The 19062-nt window shown below is 42.2% G+C and overlaps 1 protein-coding gene across 4 annotated transcripts in view; it reads left to right on the top strand.

Annotated features, from left to right (window-relative positions):
- The window catches only part of CPM (carboxypeptidase M), a 34945-nt gene extending 16505 nt beyond the window's left edge, over positions 1 to 18440 (top strand). For all 4 annotated transcript variants that reach the window (XM_083399907.1, XM_083399908.1, XM_083399909.1 and 1 more), the window contains 6 exons: positions 6818 to 6990; positions 9361 to 9545; positions 10788 to 10958; positions 13129 to 13281; positions 17467 to 17615; positions 18088 to 18440. In XM_083399907.1, the coding sequence (XP_083256033.1) occupies positions 6818 to 6990; positions 9361 to 9545; positions 10788 to 10958; positions 13129 to 13281; positions 17467 to 17615; positions 18088 to 18327 (1071 nt within the window). In that variant the 3' untranslated portion in view covers positions 18328 to 18440. The remainder of the gene's footprint in view (positions 1 to 6817; positions 6991 to 9360; positions 9546 to 10787; positions 10959 to 13128; positions 13282 to 17466; positions 17616 to 18087) is intronic.
- Positions 18441 to 19062: the final 622 nt, after the last annotated feature.

Here is a 19062-nt window from a genome sequence, read left to right as displayed (position 1 = left end):
CATCAGCTCTTTCTCTTTGCTGCCTATGGATTGGAACCATTGTGTGCTAGCATTTATCAAGATATTAGTACTGGCACCTCATTAATTTTTTTTTTTAAAAGAGCACTTCATTGTACTTGGATATTATGTGTGCAGGCCTTCTGTAGTATGATTATAGTAATAGCTAGTGTTTCCTCTATTTTAACCCGGAGTGGACTGGAGCTTTTCTCGTCTCATTCTTTTCTACTTTAACTCCTTTTCTCTTCAGATGTATTTCTTTCCTTTAAAGCAGGGGTCAGCAAACTTTTTCAGCAGGGGGGCGGTCCACTGTCCCTCAGACCTTGTGGGGGGACCAGACTATATTTTTTTGGGGGGGGGGAATAATGAACGAATTCCTATGCCCCACAAATAACCCAGAGAAGCATTTTAAATAAAAGGGTACATTCTACTCATGTAAAAACATGCTGATTCCCGGACTGTCCGCAGGCCGGATTTAGAAGGCGATTGGGCCGGATCTGGCCCCCATACCTTAGTTTGCCTACCCATACTTTAAAGTCATCCAGGAACAAATAATGTCAACAGGCTTTATGCCCAATGTATTTCATATGGACTGGCTGGAATTTGAAAGTAAAGGCCCATACAACCATATGGGATCAGATGCAATTTAAAGAACTACATTAAATTTGTTGTGTTTTAGTAGAACTGAATGGCACTTGATGTTGCTGATTACCTTTCTGCCTCCCCTTCCGCTGCACTCCCCGCCCCCTTCTACAAATGTGGAAAGAAATAAGTGTAGATTATAATGCTGACTTCACTCAGCTCCAGTCTTTCCTTAAAAGTTTATTTGAACTATCATGCATTGACTTTGTTGGCAATTTTTATTTTAGAAAGGTCAAACTTTTAAGTGGGGTGGATTATTCTATTTTGTCAGTAATCCTGGAGTTTTTCTGTGCTTTGATCCATTTGCATAATTATTTATTTATAAAATACATATCTAATCATTAGAGGAATGCCTATACAGTAGAAGATAATTATTTTAATTTAATGGAAATATCTCTCACAGCATCACAATAATAATGAAAATCCAGACTTTTTGGCAAAGTTGATGAAGGTGTTTTTTTTTAGTTTTGGCAAAAGTTGTTGAGCTTTTTGGGCAAAATTGCTTCTTAAAAATATGTTTTTTAAGAGATATTTTTAATGGAAAAACATGGGTTGCCATACGTCCAGATTTTCCCAGACACTTGCCCGATTTCCACCCGGACACTGCTGCTTCCCAGATATCCAGGAAAATCCAGACGTATTTGGGCATGGAAGACAATGGATTTTGGGGCAAATTTTTAAACAAAATTCTTAAAAATGTTAGGGGGAAATATTGACAGATCCTTATCTACACTCTGAAGTGCAGCATGTATATATTGGTCTGTGCAGTAAGGAATAATTGTGGAATGTCTGGGGTTGACTGTGGAGGAGAGAGAGGTTAAGCATTTTGGCTACACAATGGTTCCTTTCTGTGTTCAGTTCATTCTCAGGTTTCAGTCTCAATTCAAGTGGCTTGACTGAAGTGATGCATTTTGCAGGTAGAAAAAGCTTTAACAGTCGCACAATGCTAATACTGGAAGGGAAAGCAGAATATTTTGCATACTGTATTTAAAGAGAGAAATACTGTACAAGTAGTTGGTTCCTCAGGTAAGGAATTTGGAAGGGACGGGGAAAGAAGGATCGAGAGCTGACCTGGCAGCACTAATAAATCCATTCAAATTATAACCAGGAAGCCCTTTTCTAGTGTTTAGGCCTTCACCAGGTTTTCACCATGATCCAAACAAGCGGTGACAGAGCTTTCCCAGTGGCTGCTGTGGAACACCTTGGCATTTGTGTTTTGCTTTTTAACTTTCCATAACCATCTGTATAACTCAAGTGCTTATGTGGCTTGTCTGGTTGCAGTTGCTTCTTAACCTACAGACTTAGTAGCTGGGGCTTTGGCCAGTTCATTCATTTTGGGAGCGAACCAGTCCACATGGCACACTCTGGACTTCGTTCATCAAGATTATTGATTGATTGATTGAATTTATATACCACCCCTATACCCTCAGGTCTCAGGGTGGTCCACAAAATAAAATCAAAATATAAAACCATAAAATGCATAATCAAAATAACAACAATGACAATAACCCAATAACACCCCCCCCCCCGAGATCCTCAGGTGTGCAGCAATTCCACACATACATCTTATGCACAGAGAGTTCTTAATCCCGTTGGGTGCCTAAAGATTTTGGATTCTCTTCCTGCAATAGCGAGGACTAAACCCCCCCCCCTCTCTAAATGCTCAATACTGGTTTATTATATGGATGTGATGTCACCTATACAGCTAACTTCATATGCTGCTAGCCAGGGAAAGCTTCATAATAAGGGGACTGTGTCTTACTGAGGGTACCAAGAAGGCAAAGAGCAGTTACCGTGGTTGCCTGCTTCCAGTGAATTCTGGCAATTCACTCTTCACAGGTTGAGGGATAGCCTTTGAGGAGTTTGCAGGTTACAGAAAAGAAGATAAGAGACTGGCTAGCTCAGGGTAAGAGGTTGAGGATGTGAATTTATACAGGTAGGTGCCACAATAACAGAAAACAATCTGCTGCCGTAACAAAATGCTATCTTAATATGGATTGCAGCCCCTTCTCTTCCAAGGCACACTTCTATTTCATCCAGACCCGGGAAAAGGAGATCCCAGCTTGTAAATCATTGTGTACTCCAAAAAACAAATTCTAGTCTGATTAAAAAATAAAAATAAGGACAAACTCTCTCTTGACAACAGCAAAGCAATAGCATTGTTCTAAGTTGTTGCTGATGGGGAGAGGCCTGACTGCGCTAACAAAGAAGCATTATTTTTAGCAGCGCTTGACAGTGCCAATATGAGCATGGCTTTTTTTAAGCAAGCAAACAAAACCACATATGACCCATATCAGGGTGGGTTGGGGGGAACAACAGGACGAAGCCTTTTGGGAAGTGTCTGCTTGTCTGCTGTGAGATATTTATTTATATTTATTTTATTTTGCAATGATGATATTCAATTTGCATTACTGATGGGCTTACCAAAGGCTAATTTTATTACTTGGTGGTGTGTGGTTTTAATTATTTCCATAACATGAAACTTGTGTAAAACTTGTGCATTAGTTCTATGCAAATCGAACAATACCATATTATGAGTCTGTGGAATGAGAGAAGTAGGCTAACCTTGTTTAAATGTGAAAAATGAAGTGAAAAGGAAGGTAAGCCAAATAGTGCATTAGACAGCCCCCCCCCCAATTCAATAGACATGTTTATGAATTCACTGTTGGGGGGGGGATAGATCTCTTTTCCCGCTACAATTAAGGGAGTGGAAAGAGGGACCAAGGAGCCATCAGATCCACTCACCACCCCAAGGCAGAACCATTCACCCTACTTTCCCCACACAGAGTACACTGTGCAATTCACACCACACTGCATTCTGAGGAAAGAGAAGGTGCCAGTAGTTTCAGATAAGGATTTCACCTGATGCCAGGCGATTGACAGAGGCCTGTGGGAGTTGGTGGTGGTAAGGCACTCTAGTTCAGAAAGGTTCCCCAGTCCTAGTCTCGCCATTCATAAAATACTAACCTATTGATTTCCTTGTGCTAATTCTCACTTATGTACGGTGCTTTCCTCATGTGTGGGGCCTGGCTTTTCATTCATTCCTCCTCCACCCCACTCCCCGCTGATTTAGTATGTTGAATACTTACTTTAATTGCTGTTTTATGGCTTGGCCTAGTTTATTTGCTGCTGTTTCCGTTGATGTTGTTTTACCTTTGAATGTTTATTCCATAGTTTTACTCTTTTCACTGTGCATGTGTTGCTCTGCGAGATTATGCTAAAGGGTAATTATGAATAGATACCTGCCAACCTTTCTTTTCATCCTCCTTTAAGGACTCATGTCTTCTCTTGCATTCCCCTCTTGATGAGGCACTGCTTCCTCTGAATAATTTTTATTGTCAGCTAATTGTAGTATAGGTTTAATTGTAAACCCTTTAGTTATGCCTAGCCAAGTTTTCCTTATTCTGCCTATCTCGTTCTTGTGAGCACTGCAAGCAGCAACCCGTGCATTTTGTTCATATACAGCACATAGTATATGTTTGGTGCTTTAATAAATAACCGTTGCTGCTGATCCCCACAACATCTCACATTATTTCCTTGAGGTTGCAGTTTGACACAGAACAACTGCTTCAGGAGCAAATAGGCATTAGATCCCGACTTTATCATTCATGTCTGAATACAAATACTACAAAGTTCCTCAGCTGAAGTGAGATCATGACAGTACCAACAGGACAAAAACGACTTTATAATTAGGCTTGGGAAAATTGGCTGCAAGGGGAGCCTGTTTTCAAGCCTAATTGCTGTGCATGGCGGGCATTTTCAGAGGAGATGAGCCTCTCTTCCCTCTGTGCTTTAACTCTCCTGCTGAACTGTATGACACCAGTAATTAGAATTGCAAAAAAGTAATTGGCAAAAAGCCTTTCATGATTAAATGCTAACTAGAATATGCTCATCATCGCCTAGGAAAAGTGTCAGAGATCCCACAATAGGAAAAAACCTAGAACATCTCCCTTTGTTTTTTTGTGCACTGTGGAATGTGACTAGATACATGTTGAAGAGCTATGGTGACATTTATAAGTGGGTAGGGTGGTGATGTTCTGTTTTGCAACAGGAACTATTTTTACGATGCAACATTATGTCATTGCTAATCCTATTTAAAATGTTGAGATGGAAGCAAACATCCATGGAACTATGTATTATCCTATTATGTCTCTGAGTGCCTACTTTGCTGGCTTGCTTGGGCCTGCCCAGCACTGGCATTCAGCATTTGGAAGGTTTACCAGTTCTGCTCCATAGTAATAGACAGAACGGGACATTTTTAGCTTGTGATATCAAAGTGCTTTCTGACCCTTTGCCTTTTCCTCTCTTGTCTCATTTCTGCTTTTGTCTCCATCCTTTGGCCTAACATAGCTTTGCTTACAAACTTGGATGACGCCTTACTAAGGGGCTGCTTCCTCAAAGTGTGTACATATAATTCAGTAGCTGAGTTGGTTGTCTTATCATCCTGCCAGGTAGTAAATAAAGTTGTTTCCAGTTAACACATAGGTGAGTGTGGAAACTCTTGCCTGAATCTACCTTTGGTCTTTTAGTAGGATTCAGTCATTAGGGAATCAGTCAGGAGAGTCATTTAATCCAGAGAGACTATGACATGCTTATTAAACTTTTGCCATATTCTCTGTTTTATTTTCCTGCTGAAGTTTCCATTCCTTTTAGGCATAGCAATTTCTGAAATGTGCCCCATTTCATTAAAGATCTGCATTCAAGGTCATTCTGATTTGGTCATGAGCAATATTGAACGAAGTAGAGCTATGTATTTTACAAAACCATTCCAGCTCAGTTAACTAGAAAATAAAAATAAAAATACATAGTCTTCCTCTTGCCTCTCTGTTCCAGAAACCAGATCTCATCTGGCAGTAGCTAAAGTGCTGAACTTGTAGTAAGTCTACAGCATTCCAAACTTTCAGAGTTGGACACTTTATTACGCAGGATAGTTTTCATTGTAACAACACAATGTCTGCAGTATAGACAAAAGAGAATAGAATGTGCTGGTTTAAGGAATGTCCAGGGTAAATAGCAATACATTATGATATTTATCTGTGAAGTCCCCAAGAGCGGAAAAAATTATGCTCTTAAATCTGTAGTTAAAGAAGTTAGATTAGCTTCAACCAGAGCCCAGGGCCTTTTCAACACTGGCTCTGGCCTGGTGGAACGCTCTCTCATGAGACCAGGGCCCTGCAGGATCTGATTTCTTTCCGCAGGGCCTGTAAGACAGAGTTGTTCCGCCTGGCCTTTGGCTTGGAGCCAATTTGATTCCCTCCCCCTCTTTCTTTTACCTTCTCCTCATGTGATGAGGCTGCATTTTAATATTTTAATGTTTCAATATTTTAATCTTGTTTTTTTTAGTTGTATTCATTCAATTTGTTTTTATTGTTGCTTGTTAGCCGCCCTGAGCCCAGCCTTGGCTGGGGAGGGCGGGGTATAAATAAAAATTATTATTATTATTATTATTATTATTATTATTATTTGGGCTACAACTCCAGTAAGCGCCAGCTACCATGACCAATGGTCAGGGGTGATGGTTGTTGTGGTATAAAACCTCTGAAGGGCATCACGTTGGGGAAGGCTAGGCTATAACATCTAATTCTCTGGCTTGTGGTCCTTGCTGAAAACTGCTGCTTACTGTGATAGGGCCAGCTCACACTGTGGAAATGTTTCCATTCAATGTGTTTTGGTTGTCTGTTGCCATATGTGTGCATATGATTGTGTGGGGAATGTAAACAAATACAGCTACAGGGATTTTCCCACTCACTGGTGCTTTTCTCCAGCTGCAGTGATTGGGAGGGGAAACTCATTGTTCGCTAGCTGTGCCTGTGTCTGCGTCCTGTCTGGTTCACTTTCCACATGGATAGCATTGCTTGGGCAACGGGTATTTTGGCTGGAACTGGTTTTCAGTGGGAAGCCTCACCCAGGCCCCAAAAGCATTCACTGGCACAGTTTTTGCTCAAGCCATATGAAAAGTATCGCTGTGTTTTTCTTGGCTGTTTGATTTCTGGGGGAAATATATTTTAACCCAATTCATGTTGGCCATCATATTCTGCTTGCTAGTTTTAGGAACACGGTGCTTTGTATTAGGTCTGCATTATGTATTAGCTTTGTACCTTGGGCAAACTAAGATCTGTGCTGCGCCTTATTGACCATTGCATTTAAAACACACACAATTCTGTGCTTCTTAAAACAGACAGTCGGGAGGGAGTTGCTGCTCCACCTTATAGACTTTTTGGTAACCAGTGATCAGCATGATCCGGTCATTACAAAACTCCTTGACAGCACCCGAATACACATCCTGCCTTCAATGAACCCTGACGGATTTGAATCAGTAATCAATGCCAGCTGCGAGCCTCTTTTTGGCAGGTGAGAACAGAGCGAAAATTGTTATGGGGAGCACCTTAGTTTGTTTTCAATATGTTTCAGAACCCCACATTACATTTGCCCAAAGGCCTTTACCTTCTGTTCCTGGTTGCAGGACTTCAAACTCCCAAGTTGTCTTTAATCTGGGTCCTTCTAGGATGGGGGTGAGAAAACATTTATTTATTTCTCCTTCTTCCCTGTTAAAAAAAATAAAACGATGGAAGAAAGAGAAAGAGAAAGAAAGAAGAGAAAAAATAGCATATACAGTGGTGCCTCGCAAGACGAAAAGAATCCGTTCCGCGGGTCTTTTCGTCTTGCGGTTTTTTCGTCTTGCGAAGCAAGCCCATTGACGGAGTAGCGCTGTTAGCGCTATTGACATTTTAAGGGCTAAAAACGGCTTTTTAACGCTTGGGAGATTAGCGGTTTTGCTGCTAAAATGCTTTTAGCAGCTTAGCGATTCAAAATAAGGGGTTTTGGAGCGGAAAAAAAATTCAAATTTTCCCGTCATTTTTCGTCCTGCGAAAGCAAGCCCATAGGGAAATTCGTCTTGCGAAGCGCCTCTGCAGACGGAAAACCCTTTCGTCTTGCGGGTTTTCCGTCTTGCGAGGCATTCGTCTTGCGGGGCACCACTGTACAAGGATATAATATAGTACACTAAATATACCGTATTGGCCCGAATATAAGCTGCACCCGAATATAAGCCGCACCTTTAAAATTGGAGAGGGGGGGAGAGAAAAAATCTCCAAATATAAGCTGCCCCATTCCTCACTACTCCTGGCTACGTACTTGGGGGGGGGCATGCTACGTTGCCGGCGGCCTTTCCCCTTCCTTGCTCTCTCCCTTCCTAGCCTTGGAGAGGCAGGCACTGCTTATACAGGCACTGCTTTGCTGCGCTCCTGGATGCACACTGCAAGGTTCAAATATAAGCCTCACTTTAACTTTTCACGGTCGGAATTTGGGGGAAAAGTGAGGCTTCTATTCAGGCCAATATGGCAATAAGTTACATTTCCATACATTATTCAACTTTTAAAGGACATCTGCAGGCAGCCCTGTATCAGGAAGTTTTAAATGTTTGATGTTTTATTATGTTTTTACAATAATAATTTATTATTTATACCCCGCCCATCTGGCTGGGTCCCCCCAGCCACTCTGGGCGGCTTCCAACAAAACTCTAAAATACAATAACCTATTAAACATTAAAAGCTTCCCTAAACAGGGCTGCCTTCAGATGTCTTCTAAAAGTTTGGTAGTTATTTTTCCCTTTGACATCTGGTGGGAGGACGTTCCACAGGGCGGGCGCCACTACCAAGAAGGCCCTCTGCCTGGTTCCCTGTAACTTGGCTTCTCACAGCGAGGGAACCACCGCCAGAAGGCCCCTGGCGCTGGACCTCAGTGTCTGGGCAGAATGTTGTTTTTATGTGTGTTGGAAACCACCCAGGGTGGCTGAGGCAACCCAGCCAAATGGGTGTGGTATAAATAATAAAATTTGTTGTTGTTAGGCTGCATTTTTCATATCTTCAGGTGCTCTAGTGGCATGGGTGCTACAAACGCCACCATGCACTGCAGGGGTGTTTGAGTAGCACCTAGGGGTGGTTGTTTAATTCAACCTCTGCTTACTCAACCACCTTTCCCAATCCTTGAAAAGTATGGCTAGAGGTTATAGCTGTTTTAGTTTCTGTATCAGCAGTTCATTAATTCTTTCAACTGGACCAGATGCTTCAAGGATAATGAGGACTATGAGGTACCCACTGGATACTCCATTCATTAGCCTACCTGTTAAGTGAGGCCAATAATTAATTAATCCTGCAACTGTACTATTGCTGGTGGTCACTCAGCATTCAGCTGACCCTCATGCTGCTGGTATTTATTCCTGGAGCACAAACAGTAAATCAAGACAACAAAGCAAGCAAGCAAGCGAACAAACAAAAAAACTCTGACAGGGTGTTCCATTAAACAAAAAGGAATAATTCTGCAAATTATTAACCTATCTCCTTGAAATACAAGATTCTTCTGCAATAGGCTTCCCGTACGCAAGGGTGGGGAGATCTTTCAGCCTGAAGGCCATGTATCCTGGTGAAAGAGACCAGAGGCAAAAACAGGCAGAACAACATATGAAATGTTTACCTTTGCACAGTAGGCTAGTCTGCATCTATCCTCCATTTAGGCAAGCAAAAGGCATTAGTAGGATTCAAAGATACAAAAAGTTTGAGAACCCCTGCCATAGACAGCTTAAAACTATGTCAGTATTCTAGGGCCCTACTAAAAGAGGCCCTAAACAGACAAATTGCAACCAAACATTTGTATCCTAAACTCACTCATTTGAAAGTATGTTCCAGATAACAGCCTAATATATATTTTTTTATCCCTCTTAAGATTCAATGCTAATAATAAAGATCTGAACAGGAACTTCCCGGATGCCTTTATCCTAAATACTCATGACATCCAGCCAGAGACTGAAGCTATAATGAACTGGTTAAAGAATGAAAGCTTTGTCCTCTCTGCTAATCTGCATGGCGGATCACTGGTTGCAAGTTACCCTTTCGATAATGGCAATTCAGGTAAGCTATTGCTTGAGTGTAGGGTCACTAAACCTATTGGCAACCAATAGCTGATGTTGCACGATATACAGGCAAAGGCAGGTCTTCAATTCTGTCCATAATACAAAGTATTTGAAGCATTTGATCTCGATCATATAGACCTATTTTGAACTCCCATCAGCCCCAGCCAGCATAGCCAATAGTCAGAGCTGATTATTTACATTCAAAACAGGAATTCATAACATGGAGTCTACATCGTCGCACCGGCCAACACTCACACAGACATTCAGCCAAGCCACAACAGGGCACAGTTACAGTGGTACTTGCTTTCCAGCGGTTCTCAACCTGTGGGTCCCCAGATGTTATTGGCTACAACTCCCATCTTCCCTGAGCTCTGGCCTTGCTAGTTAGGGGTGATGGGAGTTGTAGTTCAACAACATCTGGGGACCCACAGGTTGAGAAAGGCTGCTTTACACTGCCTTTGATCTAGTCTAGAGGGAATTTGCTGTGCCAGTAATGTAAGTTTGAAAATGTGGCAAGCTATACATGCAAGAGGGACGCGGATGCTGCTGCGGGTTACAACCACAGAGCCTAGAACTTGCCGATCAGAAGGTTGGTGGTTCGAATCCCCGTGCCGGGGTGAGCTCCCGTTGCTCGGTCCCTGCTCCTGCCAACCTAGCAGTTTGAAAGCACGTCAAAGTGCAAGTAGATAAATAGGTACCGCTCCAGCGGGAAGGTAAACAGTTTCCGTGCGCTGCTCTGGTTCGCCAGAAGCGGCTTAGTCATGCTGGCCACATGACCCGGAAGCTGTACGCCGGCTCCCTCAGCCAGTAAAGCAAGATGAGCGCTGCAACCCCAGAGTCGGCCACGACTGGACCTAATGGTCAGGGGTCCCTTTACCTTTACCTTTTATACATGCGACAAATAGTGGCAGGAGTGGTCCGTCCTGTTTCGCCACCTGAGATGTTGTGGAACTCACCAGAAACCACCACCACGCTTCTTCTCACTTCTCTGGCAGCGGGCAGAGCACACTGGGGGGTTCCACCACTTGAGGCAGCTGCCTCAGTTTGCCTCATGGGTGAGCCAGCCCACATTTTTTAGCAATCCTTGTACTGGGAATGATTTCTAGCGGTAGCCAGAAGCGGGCCTATGCTTTTATGATGCAAAATATACTTACTAGTTGTGATATGTGTGTGCAGAAACCCAGGCAAACGCAATCTACATTGTAACCAAATTTCCACTGTGGTTACTTTCTTTCCACAGTTACTGTTAATTTTCTGGATGAGAGCCGAACTGTGGATAATGATGTTTTCATGCACCTGGCGAGAACATACTCCGAGAAACATGCCACGATGCATAAAGGGAATGCGTGTAACTCTGTAGAATACTTCCCAGACGGCATTACAAATGGATATCAGTGGTACATGCTTCATGGTAAGAAATTCCCCCATTGTTCCCTAAGCGCTCTCCTCCTTTTTTGTATATTCTACGCTGCGTACACAGGTATAAAAACAAACGAAGCAATTTAAAACAGTAAAAATCCACAAAGCAATACAAAAATACTGCAGCGACCCAGTGCAAAGCAATACATAATACATTGCAATCAAACACAGTGAACACCTGCAAGATCAGTAGGCCATGGTGGGGGAGACAGGATCCGACTGACAAGCCAAATCCTGAGCTCTTCCGCTCCCCTTTCCCAGCCATTTTGACTGGCTTTTGGACCCCACCCACTTGTCATTATCACGGTGTCAGGTGGTCCAACAGAGCTTGCTGAAAGCACTGCTTAACCAATAGGAGCTTAGTGCAAGCCCTGTTTTGGGCAGAGATTGGCTACACTATGGAGTTCCCAACTTGGGAACTTGGTAGTGCAGCTGATTCCTGTGGGGGCCTGCTGTCAGTGCGTACAGTCAGTGCGGCCCTGAATGGGAAGCCCGGACTTTGAAAGTCATCTAATCTCCCTTGCTGTATTATACTGTATTGTTTAATTAGTGTTATTATGGAGCAGTCAAGTAATTTTGTTGTCCCCGAAGGGGGCAATGACAATAAAGATATTATTATTATTAAATATTATTATTAAATACAAGGCCTTGCTTGCCAAGGAGGAATCTGGAGCACATTTAAGGCACATTTTGCAGCTTTTTCCTTACCTGCTCCGCTCCTAATCTCTGCTTAGGCCCTCTGCCAGACCCTATTTTGCCCATGAGTAGGGGATTCTCCACTACTATTTTGGACCAATTTCCTGGCAAAAATTCAGAACTTTCGAAGTTCTCTAGTCTTAAGCTAGGTGATGGGGGTGTGTGTGAAGTGAGATGAGGTGTCAAGTGACATTTGCATTCCAAAGTGGGTGCCCAAAACACTTACAGGCATCGAAAGTCTTCTTGTATTGATGTGTGTGTGTGTGTAAGTGGCTTGGGGGTGTGGAGAATAAATTTTATGAGGATTGTGCCTATTGTGTGCATAAGTTGGATAACTCAGGAAAGTAATCCTACGTTGTAGTTGGTTGCCACTCAACCAGAGAAAAAAAATGTCCTACCCATATACCTTTTGCAGTCTTCTTGTTGGAAAAGTGAGCGGAAAGGTGTTTCCTTCTTACTTCATTGACATGAGCTTTTAAGCTGCATGCAGCTGTGTAGTGGGAGTAGGAGACCAAGAAAAAGTGGGGACAGCCTAGTGCCGGTGTAATAATAATAATAATAATAATAAATTTATTATTTATATCCCACCCAGCTGGCTGGGCTTCCCTAGCGACTCTGGGCGGCTTCCAACCAAATATTGAAATACAGTAATAATAATGGCTTAAGACAATGGTTTTCAACCAGTGTGCCATGGCACCCTGGATGCCTTGAATGATGCTCAGGGGAGCTGCAGGCAACACTGGCCTCTGTCCTTCTTTCCTTCCCTCCCTCCTCGGATGCCGTCTTACGTTTCTGCCTCTGGGGCTTGCACAACTGTTTGTTGCAGCAGCCCTGGCTATGAGCTCCCCAGGCAAATTGTGCCTCTGGGGCTGGCCAGGGGGTGCTTACCAGGCCAGTGTGGGGTGGTATGAGGAGGCACCTCTCTTTGGGGTGGGTAGCTCAGAGACCAGGGGCAGCAGCTGGGGCTGCATGGAGGACCCCCAAGGAGAGGGAAGAGGAGAGGAGGCTGAGGGAACAAGGAATGGTGCTTGAAAAAGGGTGAGAGGCTGCCAGCTCTGCAGGCAAGGGGTGACATAACTGGGCTCCTGAGACCCACAGGGGTGCAGCAGAAAGAATGTAGCTGCGTCAAGGGAGCTGTGGACTCAAATATGTTGAAAATTTCTGACTTAAGAGAAAACTGTCCACGCTTAGTCATTTGCCACTGGCAGATTTTACAGGACAGTCTAGGGAGGAACAAGCAGTGGGCAGCGGTAGCAGATCAACAAACTGAAGTGGCTGGAGGACTGGAACAATGCTGACTTTTCTGCTGACAAGCTGTTTACTGCTCACATGCCAATCAGCTTCCTGGGGACATTTGTACCAAGGCTGATGAGTTGAGGCACCTGGCAAAGGAGTTTAGGAGAGTATTTAAAATGCTAACTTTTTCTTAACAGCATTTAAACTATGCATTTAAATATTTACTTTAGGTGGGATGCAGGATTATAGCTACGTCTGGGGACAGTGCTTCGACATTACTCTGGAAGTATCGTGTTGTAAATTTCCACAAAAAGAGGAGCTTCCATTCTTCTGGAATGACAATAAAAATGCTTTGATTGAATACATTAAACAAGTTCATCTAGGTAAGATGGCTCTACTCAGTTTTCTTTTATCATAGCTAATATTCTGGTTTTCATGTGTTGTAAACAAAATCTGCCCTTATGCCAGTATGGGGTACACAAGAGCCCTTATAGAGTCCTTTGTAGGTTCTCCATCGGTAGGAGAAAATAACAGAGGCCAACCAAAGAATATTGAGAAGCAAAGCAGCTAGTAAGCCTGATCTTTATTAAACTGTTGCAACAGGAAAGAGTTGCACAAACAGTAAAGAGGAGAACCACGAACCATGTGTGCTTGCCTTTATATAGCCATTTTGAAATTCCCTGCCCTGGAGCTCAAGACCACCCCTCCATACATCATACATACATCACAGAAGGGATGTAGCCCAAGACCACCCCCCCACAAACATCATACCTACATCACAAAAAAGGTGGTCTACAACAGAAATTTGAATGTTGTTGTTTTTCCTGTCTGCCAGGTTATCTGATAATGCCTTATCTGATTGCCTTTCCTGGTAGTCTGGCCATTCCTTTGAGATGGTAATTACCCAATTCCTGAGACAATGGGAAGGTTTTTTCATTTGCTCCTTTCCTGCAGAGAAACATTTGGTCAGTTTGGGAGTTAAAATGGTTTCAGGACTGTCTTCCTGTGCTGCTTCAGACATGTAGTTTATATATGTATGTATGTGTTTGCTTGGTACATTTATGGACATTTATTATATATATAAGACCTTAAAATTTTTATTACACATGTTGTGTAATAAGTTCCTTAAAGAACAATGAAGAAAACATCTCTGATAAATATTGTTTACTGTAATAGTAGTTTTTACAGATTTGCATGCAAGCGCTTTAGCGTTCTAATTAGTATGGTAATTGCTCAGGAAGGGGGCTAACAGTAAAAGATTTCTGAGAATGTGCTGCCAGAAAGCGACGGAAAAGGTTTCAGTTCTGTTTCGAAGAACAAAGCAATTTTACCCAGTGAAAATAGTATGAGGATTGGTAGTGTTCAAGGAAGAGAGGAAGGAGTCAGTGACTCTGCCCATCAACTAGGGGACAGGTGGGGAACCTGTGGCCCTCTGAATATAGTTGGGCTACAGCTCAAGTACTGAGCTAGTTGGGCTAATGGGAAACAGACAGCGACCGAAGTGAAAACAGATCAAACTGATGTGTACCAGGATTTGCAAAATCGAATTGAAACAGCTGTTTTTTTCCAAAGCATGTTATGTGTACATACCGTATTTTTCGCCCTATAGGACGCACTTTTTCCCCTCCAAAAATGAAGGGGAAATGTGTGTGCGTCCTAGGGGCCAATGCAGGCTTCGCGGACCTCTCCGCAAGCAGCGGGAGCCCAGCGCTGGGCTGCATGCTGAAGCCTGTGCGCGAGAGAGTTGCCTGCATTCTGAAGCCTGCGCACGCCGAGCTCAGTGCGTCCAGGCTTTGCGGACCTCTCCCAGCGCTGGGCTCCCACGGCTTGCAGAGAGCTGCCTGTTTGGGGGCTGGGGTCGGGGGAAGCTCAGGCTTCCCCCGCCCCAACCCCGCGCCTGGGGGGGGGGAATAATTCCCCCCCTTTATTCCCCCCAAAAAAAACTAGGTGTGCCTTATGGGACGGTGCGTCCTATAGGGTGAAAAATACAGTACCTTTAGTGTTACAGAAGAGTACACTCCAGTGGCAATGTTCACGCATGACCCCTATTTACATGAGCAGGAAGCCATGTTTGCATGCTATGTAGTGAAGCAACACTGCCCTCCCATGGATTGCCAGGGGCAAAACTTTTAAGCAGGCTAATACATCAAGTTCACTTCCAGACATGGCCTGTTCATTGAGCATTGAGTTCTGATTCGTTTTCAGAGGCAGTCATATGCACTCACATCAAGCATTTCCCCGTCACTCTCCTTATTTAATTTTTACGAATTGTTTTGTTGTGCAGATCCAGTTTAATTGTCCAACTTGGGTTTGCCACTGTGTGGTTGAATCCCACCCACAAAAGAGCAACAGTCTGGAATCAGCTTAATTCTGCTAATCCTAATATTCAGAATAAGGTTCTCCCCTCCTACAAAAACAAGTTTCTTCAAGTTCCCTTGATTTAAAACTAGGTTTTCTCTTCTGGCAGTGGTGGCTAACTTCAGGAAGTTTATTAGTATTATTGCAATTTAAAAACATACAGATCACCATATTTTCTTCTTTAACGTACAAAACATACACAAATTCTGTTCATTCATCTATCTAATCTCATTTCACTAATAGTTGACTTCCTCCTACCCCTATTACAGCTTCTTCATTTCTTTTTATTTCCTTATCTTTGTATTGCATTCTAACATGCTTTCATCCTTTTCCTTATAAATTATATTCCTCTTATTTTTTCTAATTCCATTTTGTAAAAACAAATCTATACACATCCAAATATTGCTTTGAGAACCATATTTACACAGGTAATTTTTAAAACAATCCCATTCTTTTTTTATTTTTGTATTCGAGTGGTTTCTTACTACCTCTATCAATTTGGCCAGCTCCACATATTAATATAATTTCATTTGCCACTCTTCCTTCATTGGCACCCGTTCTCCTTTCCAGTATTTGGCAACTAGAACTCTAGCTGCTGTGGTTGCGTCCAGAAACACTCTTTTGGGGTTTTTTAAAAGATATTTATGGTCATGATGCCCAGTAAGAAGGCCTCTGGCTTTTTAATAAATGTTTATTTGAGCATTTTATTTACCTCTTTATAGACTATGTTCCAATTTTTTTAAATTTGGGGACAGGTCCACCACATGTGGAATAAGGTTCCTTCTTTTTGTTTACATCTCCAACATGTGTCCGTGTTGTTTTTATATATTTTAGCCAATTCGCATGGGGTTATATACCACCGGTATATCATCTTCATAAAATTTTCTTTTATTAAATAACAGACCATGAAATTTAAGTCTGTTTTCCAGTCTTTCCCAATTTTCCATTAATATTGGATAGCCAAAGCCTTGTGCCCATTTCACCATAACCTCCTACACTTCTTCATCTTTAAGTTGCCAACCTAATAATAATCTATGTTTTTGATAATATTTTCCTATTGTTTATTAATACTTCTTTCTCCAATTTTGATATCTGTTTCTCAAATCCATTTTCGTGTCTGATTTAAAGATTTCCTTCAATTGATAATACTGTTGCCAAGCCAATCCTACTTCAATAAGTTTTTTGTTTTGTTATTACATAACATTTTTTTTTATGGTTCCTGTGTTCCCTACTTTGATGCCAAGTTTTTTCGTGCCCCTCCCATTTGTACATTAAAAAAGAGACCATACCCACATAGATATGCTCTCTGCAGGGGATTGTGGATCAACACAGCCCTTGGCCCATAAAAGGTTAATTGCCCTTATGTTATTGTGTTGTCTGTACATTTCCCCCCATACTTTGAATTTACAGATTTAATAAATTGGATAGTCAAGCTTTTTTCCTAATAAACAAACAAACAAACAAACAATCCTATCCAGTACAGTGGTACCTCGGGTTAAGTATTTAATTCATTCCGGAGGTCCGTACTTAACCTGAAACTGTTCTTAACGTGAAGCACTTTAGCTAATGGGGCCTCGCGCTGCCGGAGCACAATTTCTGTTCTCATCCTGAAGCAAAGTTCTTAACCTGAAGCACTATTTCTGGGTTAGCGGAGTCTGTAACCTGAAGCGTATGTAACCTGAAGCGTATGTAACCCGAGGTACCACTGTACAAGCAGTAGATAGTTCTTCCACTTCAGTGCTCCATACATGCATTGCCATGGCTTTTGTTCAGAACTTCCGTGGAATTGTAGAGGCATGTGCTAGTCTTGTTCTAAACTTCTAAGGAAGAATAGTGATTTTGCCTCCACCCCTCAAGAGAAGTGTTTTGGTTCTCTGTGAATATGTTGAGGAGGGGCAAGTTTTTCCCATTTATCTACACAAATTCACCATATCCATTATTATCCTTAAAGTAACTAAAGGTAAATTTCCTTCCCCAATAAAAATCAAAACATCAGCCAAACATTTATTCTTTTGGAGAATGTGCATACAATACCTTAGCAAGTGTTTAAACATGTTACTATAGAATGCATTCTGTGACAAAGGGCTGTTACTAGATTGCGAGTGGCTGTGCCATTTGCTCCTGTTGTACTTTCTTGTCAGAAAACCTTTCTAGTTACGTGCCAAAAACGAAAAGAAATGGTTTCTTCCTCTTTTGACTTCTTGCCATAGGTGTAAAAGGTCGTGTTTTGGATGAGAATGACAAACCTGTTCCAGGTGTGATAGTGGAAGCTGTCGGAAGGAGACACATATGTCCTTACAGAACCAACAAAAATGGAGAATATTATCTTCTCCTCCTGCCTGGCACCTACACACTTAATGTAAGTCATCTTGTCTTAGACCTGCAAGCTGCTGTTCTGGTAAACATGGCCCAAATCCCTAGACATTTATGCATGCAGGTTCTGTGCTCTTGTGGAGGGTGGGCTAGTTTTTCCTTCTGGTGCTAGTCCCCTTACACCTCATATGGGGACCAGGGCCTTAGGAGAGCAAGGGAACTGAAAACTCCTATGCAGCATTTTAGATCCCCAGAATGTGCTATTTAAGATAGAGTAGGACTGCTGTGCTGATATGGCATCACATACTTCTCTCCAATGTGGCCATGGAATTCTAGGCTCCATGACGGATTCAGCAAACACATGTCTAAAGGTCAATTTATGAATTAAAAAGATAATGCCATCTTTCCATATATTAGGAGGGAAAAATTTTATATATATTCAGATTCAACTGTGTAATTAAAATGGTCTACATATTGACAAACTGCAAACATTTTTTCCTGTCTTTATTGGTCTTTAGGCAACAGCACCTGGCTCTAGCTCATTGCTACAGGAACTGCATATACCAGACGGCAGAGCACAGTTCAGTGCCCTCACGTATGACTTTGTTGTCCCCCATTTACAGACCAGACCCGAGCCTGCTTCATGCCCCACAGACCCCCTTTATTCTTCAGATTATGATAAAAACCAATCTGCCACACTGAAGCCTGCTATTACCTCCTTGGTTTTAGTTAATATCTTTTATGCAGTGTTGAGATGAAACTTTTATGTGCATATATATATATATCCATTCAAATGGACTGGACAATCTTCTCTTGACAATCAAAAATGGGTTATTTCAGTGTAATGTAATAAAGTACTGTATTACATAAAGTATACGTTTCTTAAAGAGAGAACAACTAAATGTGCTTTGTGCTTGCACAAAAATATGCACCGGAATTCGATTATTACAATTCACTATCCAGCAATTATGCTAATTTTTTATTAAGACATTTATGAACCACTTGGTTTCAATGTTTGATTCTACCAGAGGACTAAGCTACCTTCTTTTTCCAATCAGCACCTCATAAAAATGCATGAAGGCCTCCTAATGAGGATACCAAATTAGTACCATGAGGTTGCAATCCTAAACACAAGGGGGAGGGGCCCTACTGGACACTACAAGACTAACTTCTGAGTACAGCTGGGTGGACTTTGTGTTTGGTTATAATTACAACAAACTTCCATGCACATTTATTCTGCCGTTACTAAAGCAGCATAGGGGGTACCAGTGGCCCCTCCAGGTGTCAACTTCCTTCAGCTCAAGCCAGTACTCAGGTATGAACAGGGTATCAATTTTCAGCGATTTACTAAAAAGATACAATACTGGTATTCAGTGCCATTGTTATGGTAGCCAAAGTTGGAGAAATCTCATGTGCAAAACCTTTGTAATAGTGTTTTGGATGCCCTCCTGATGATACAGAAACAGGTGGTTGGGAGAGATCATGACCCGTTC

The sequence above is a fragment of the Podarcis tiliguerta genome (assembly GCF_965153285.1).
Source record: "Podarcis tiliguerta genome assembly, chromosome: 10".
In the NCBI taxonomy this organism is placed as follows: domain Eukaryota; kingdom Metazoa; phylum Chordata; class Lepidosauria; order Squamata; family Lacertidae; genus Podarcis; species Podarcis tiliguerta.
This window is presented reverse-complemented; position numbering and strand designations above follow the sequence as displayed.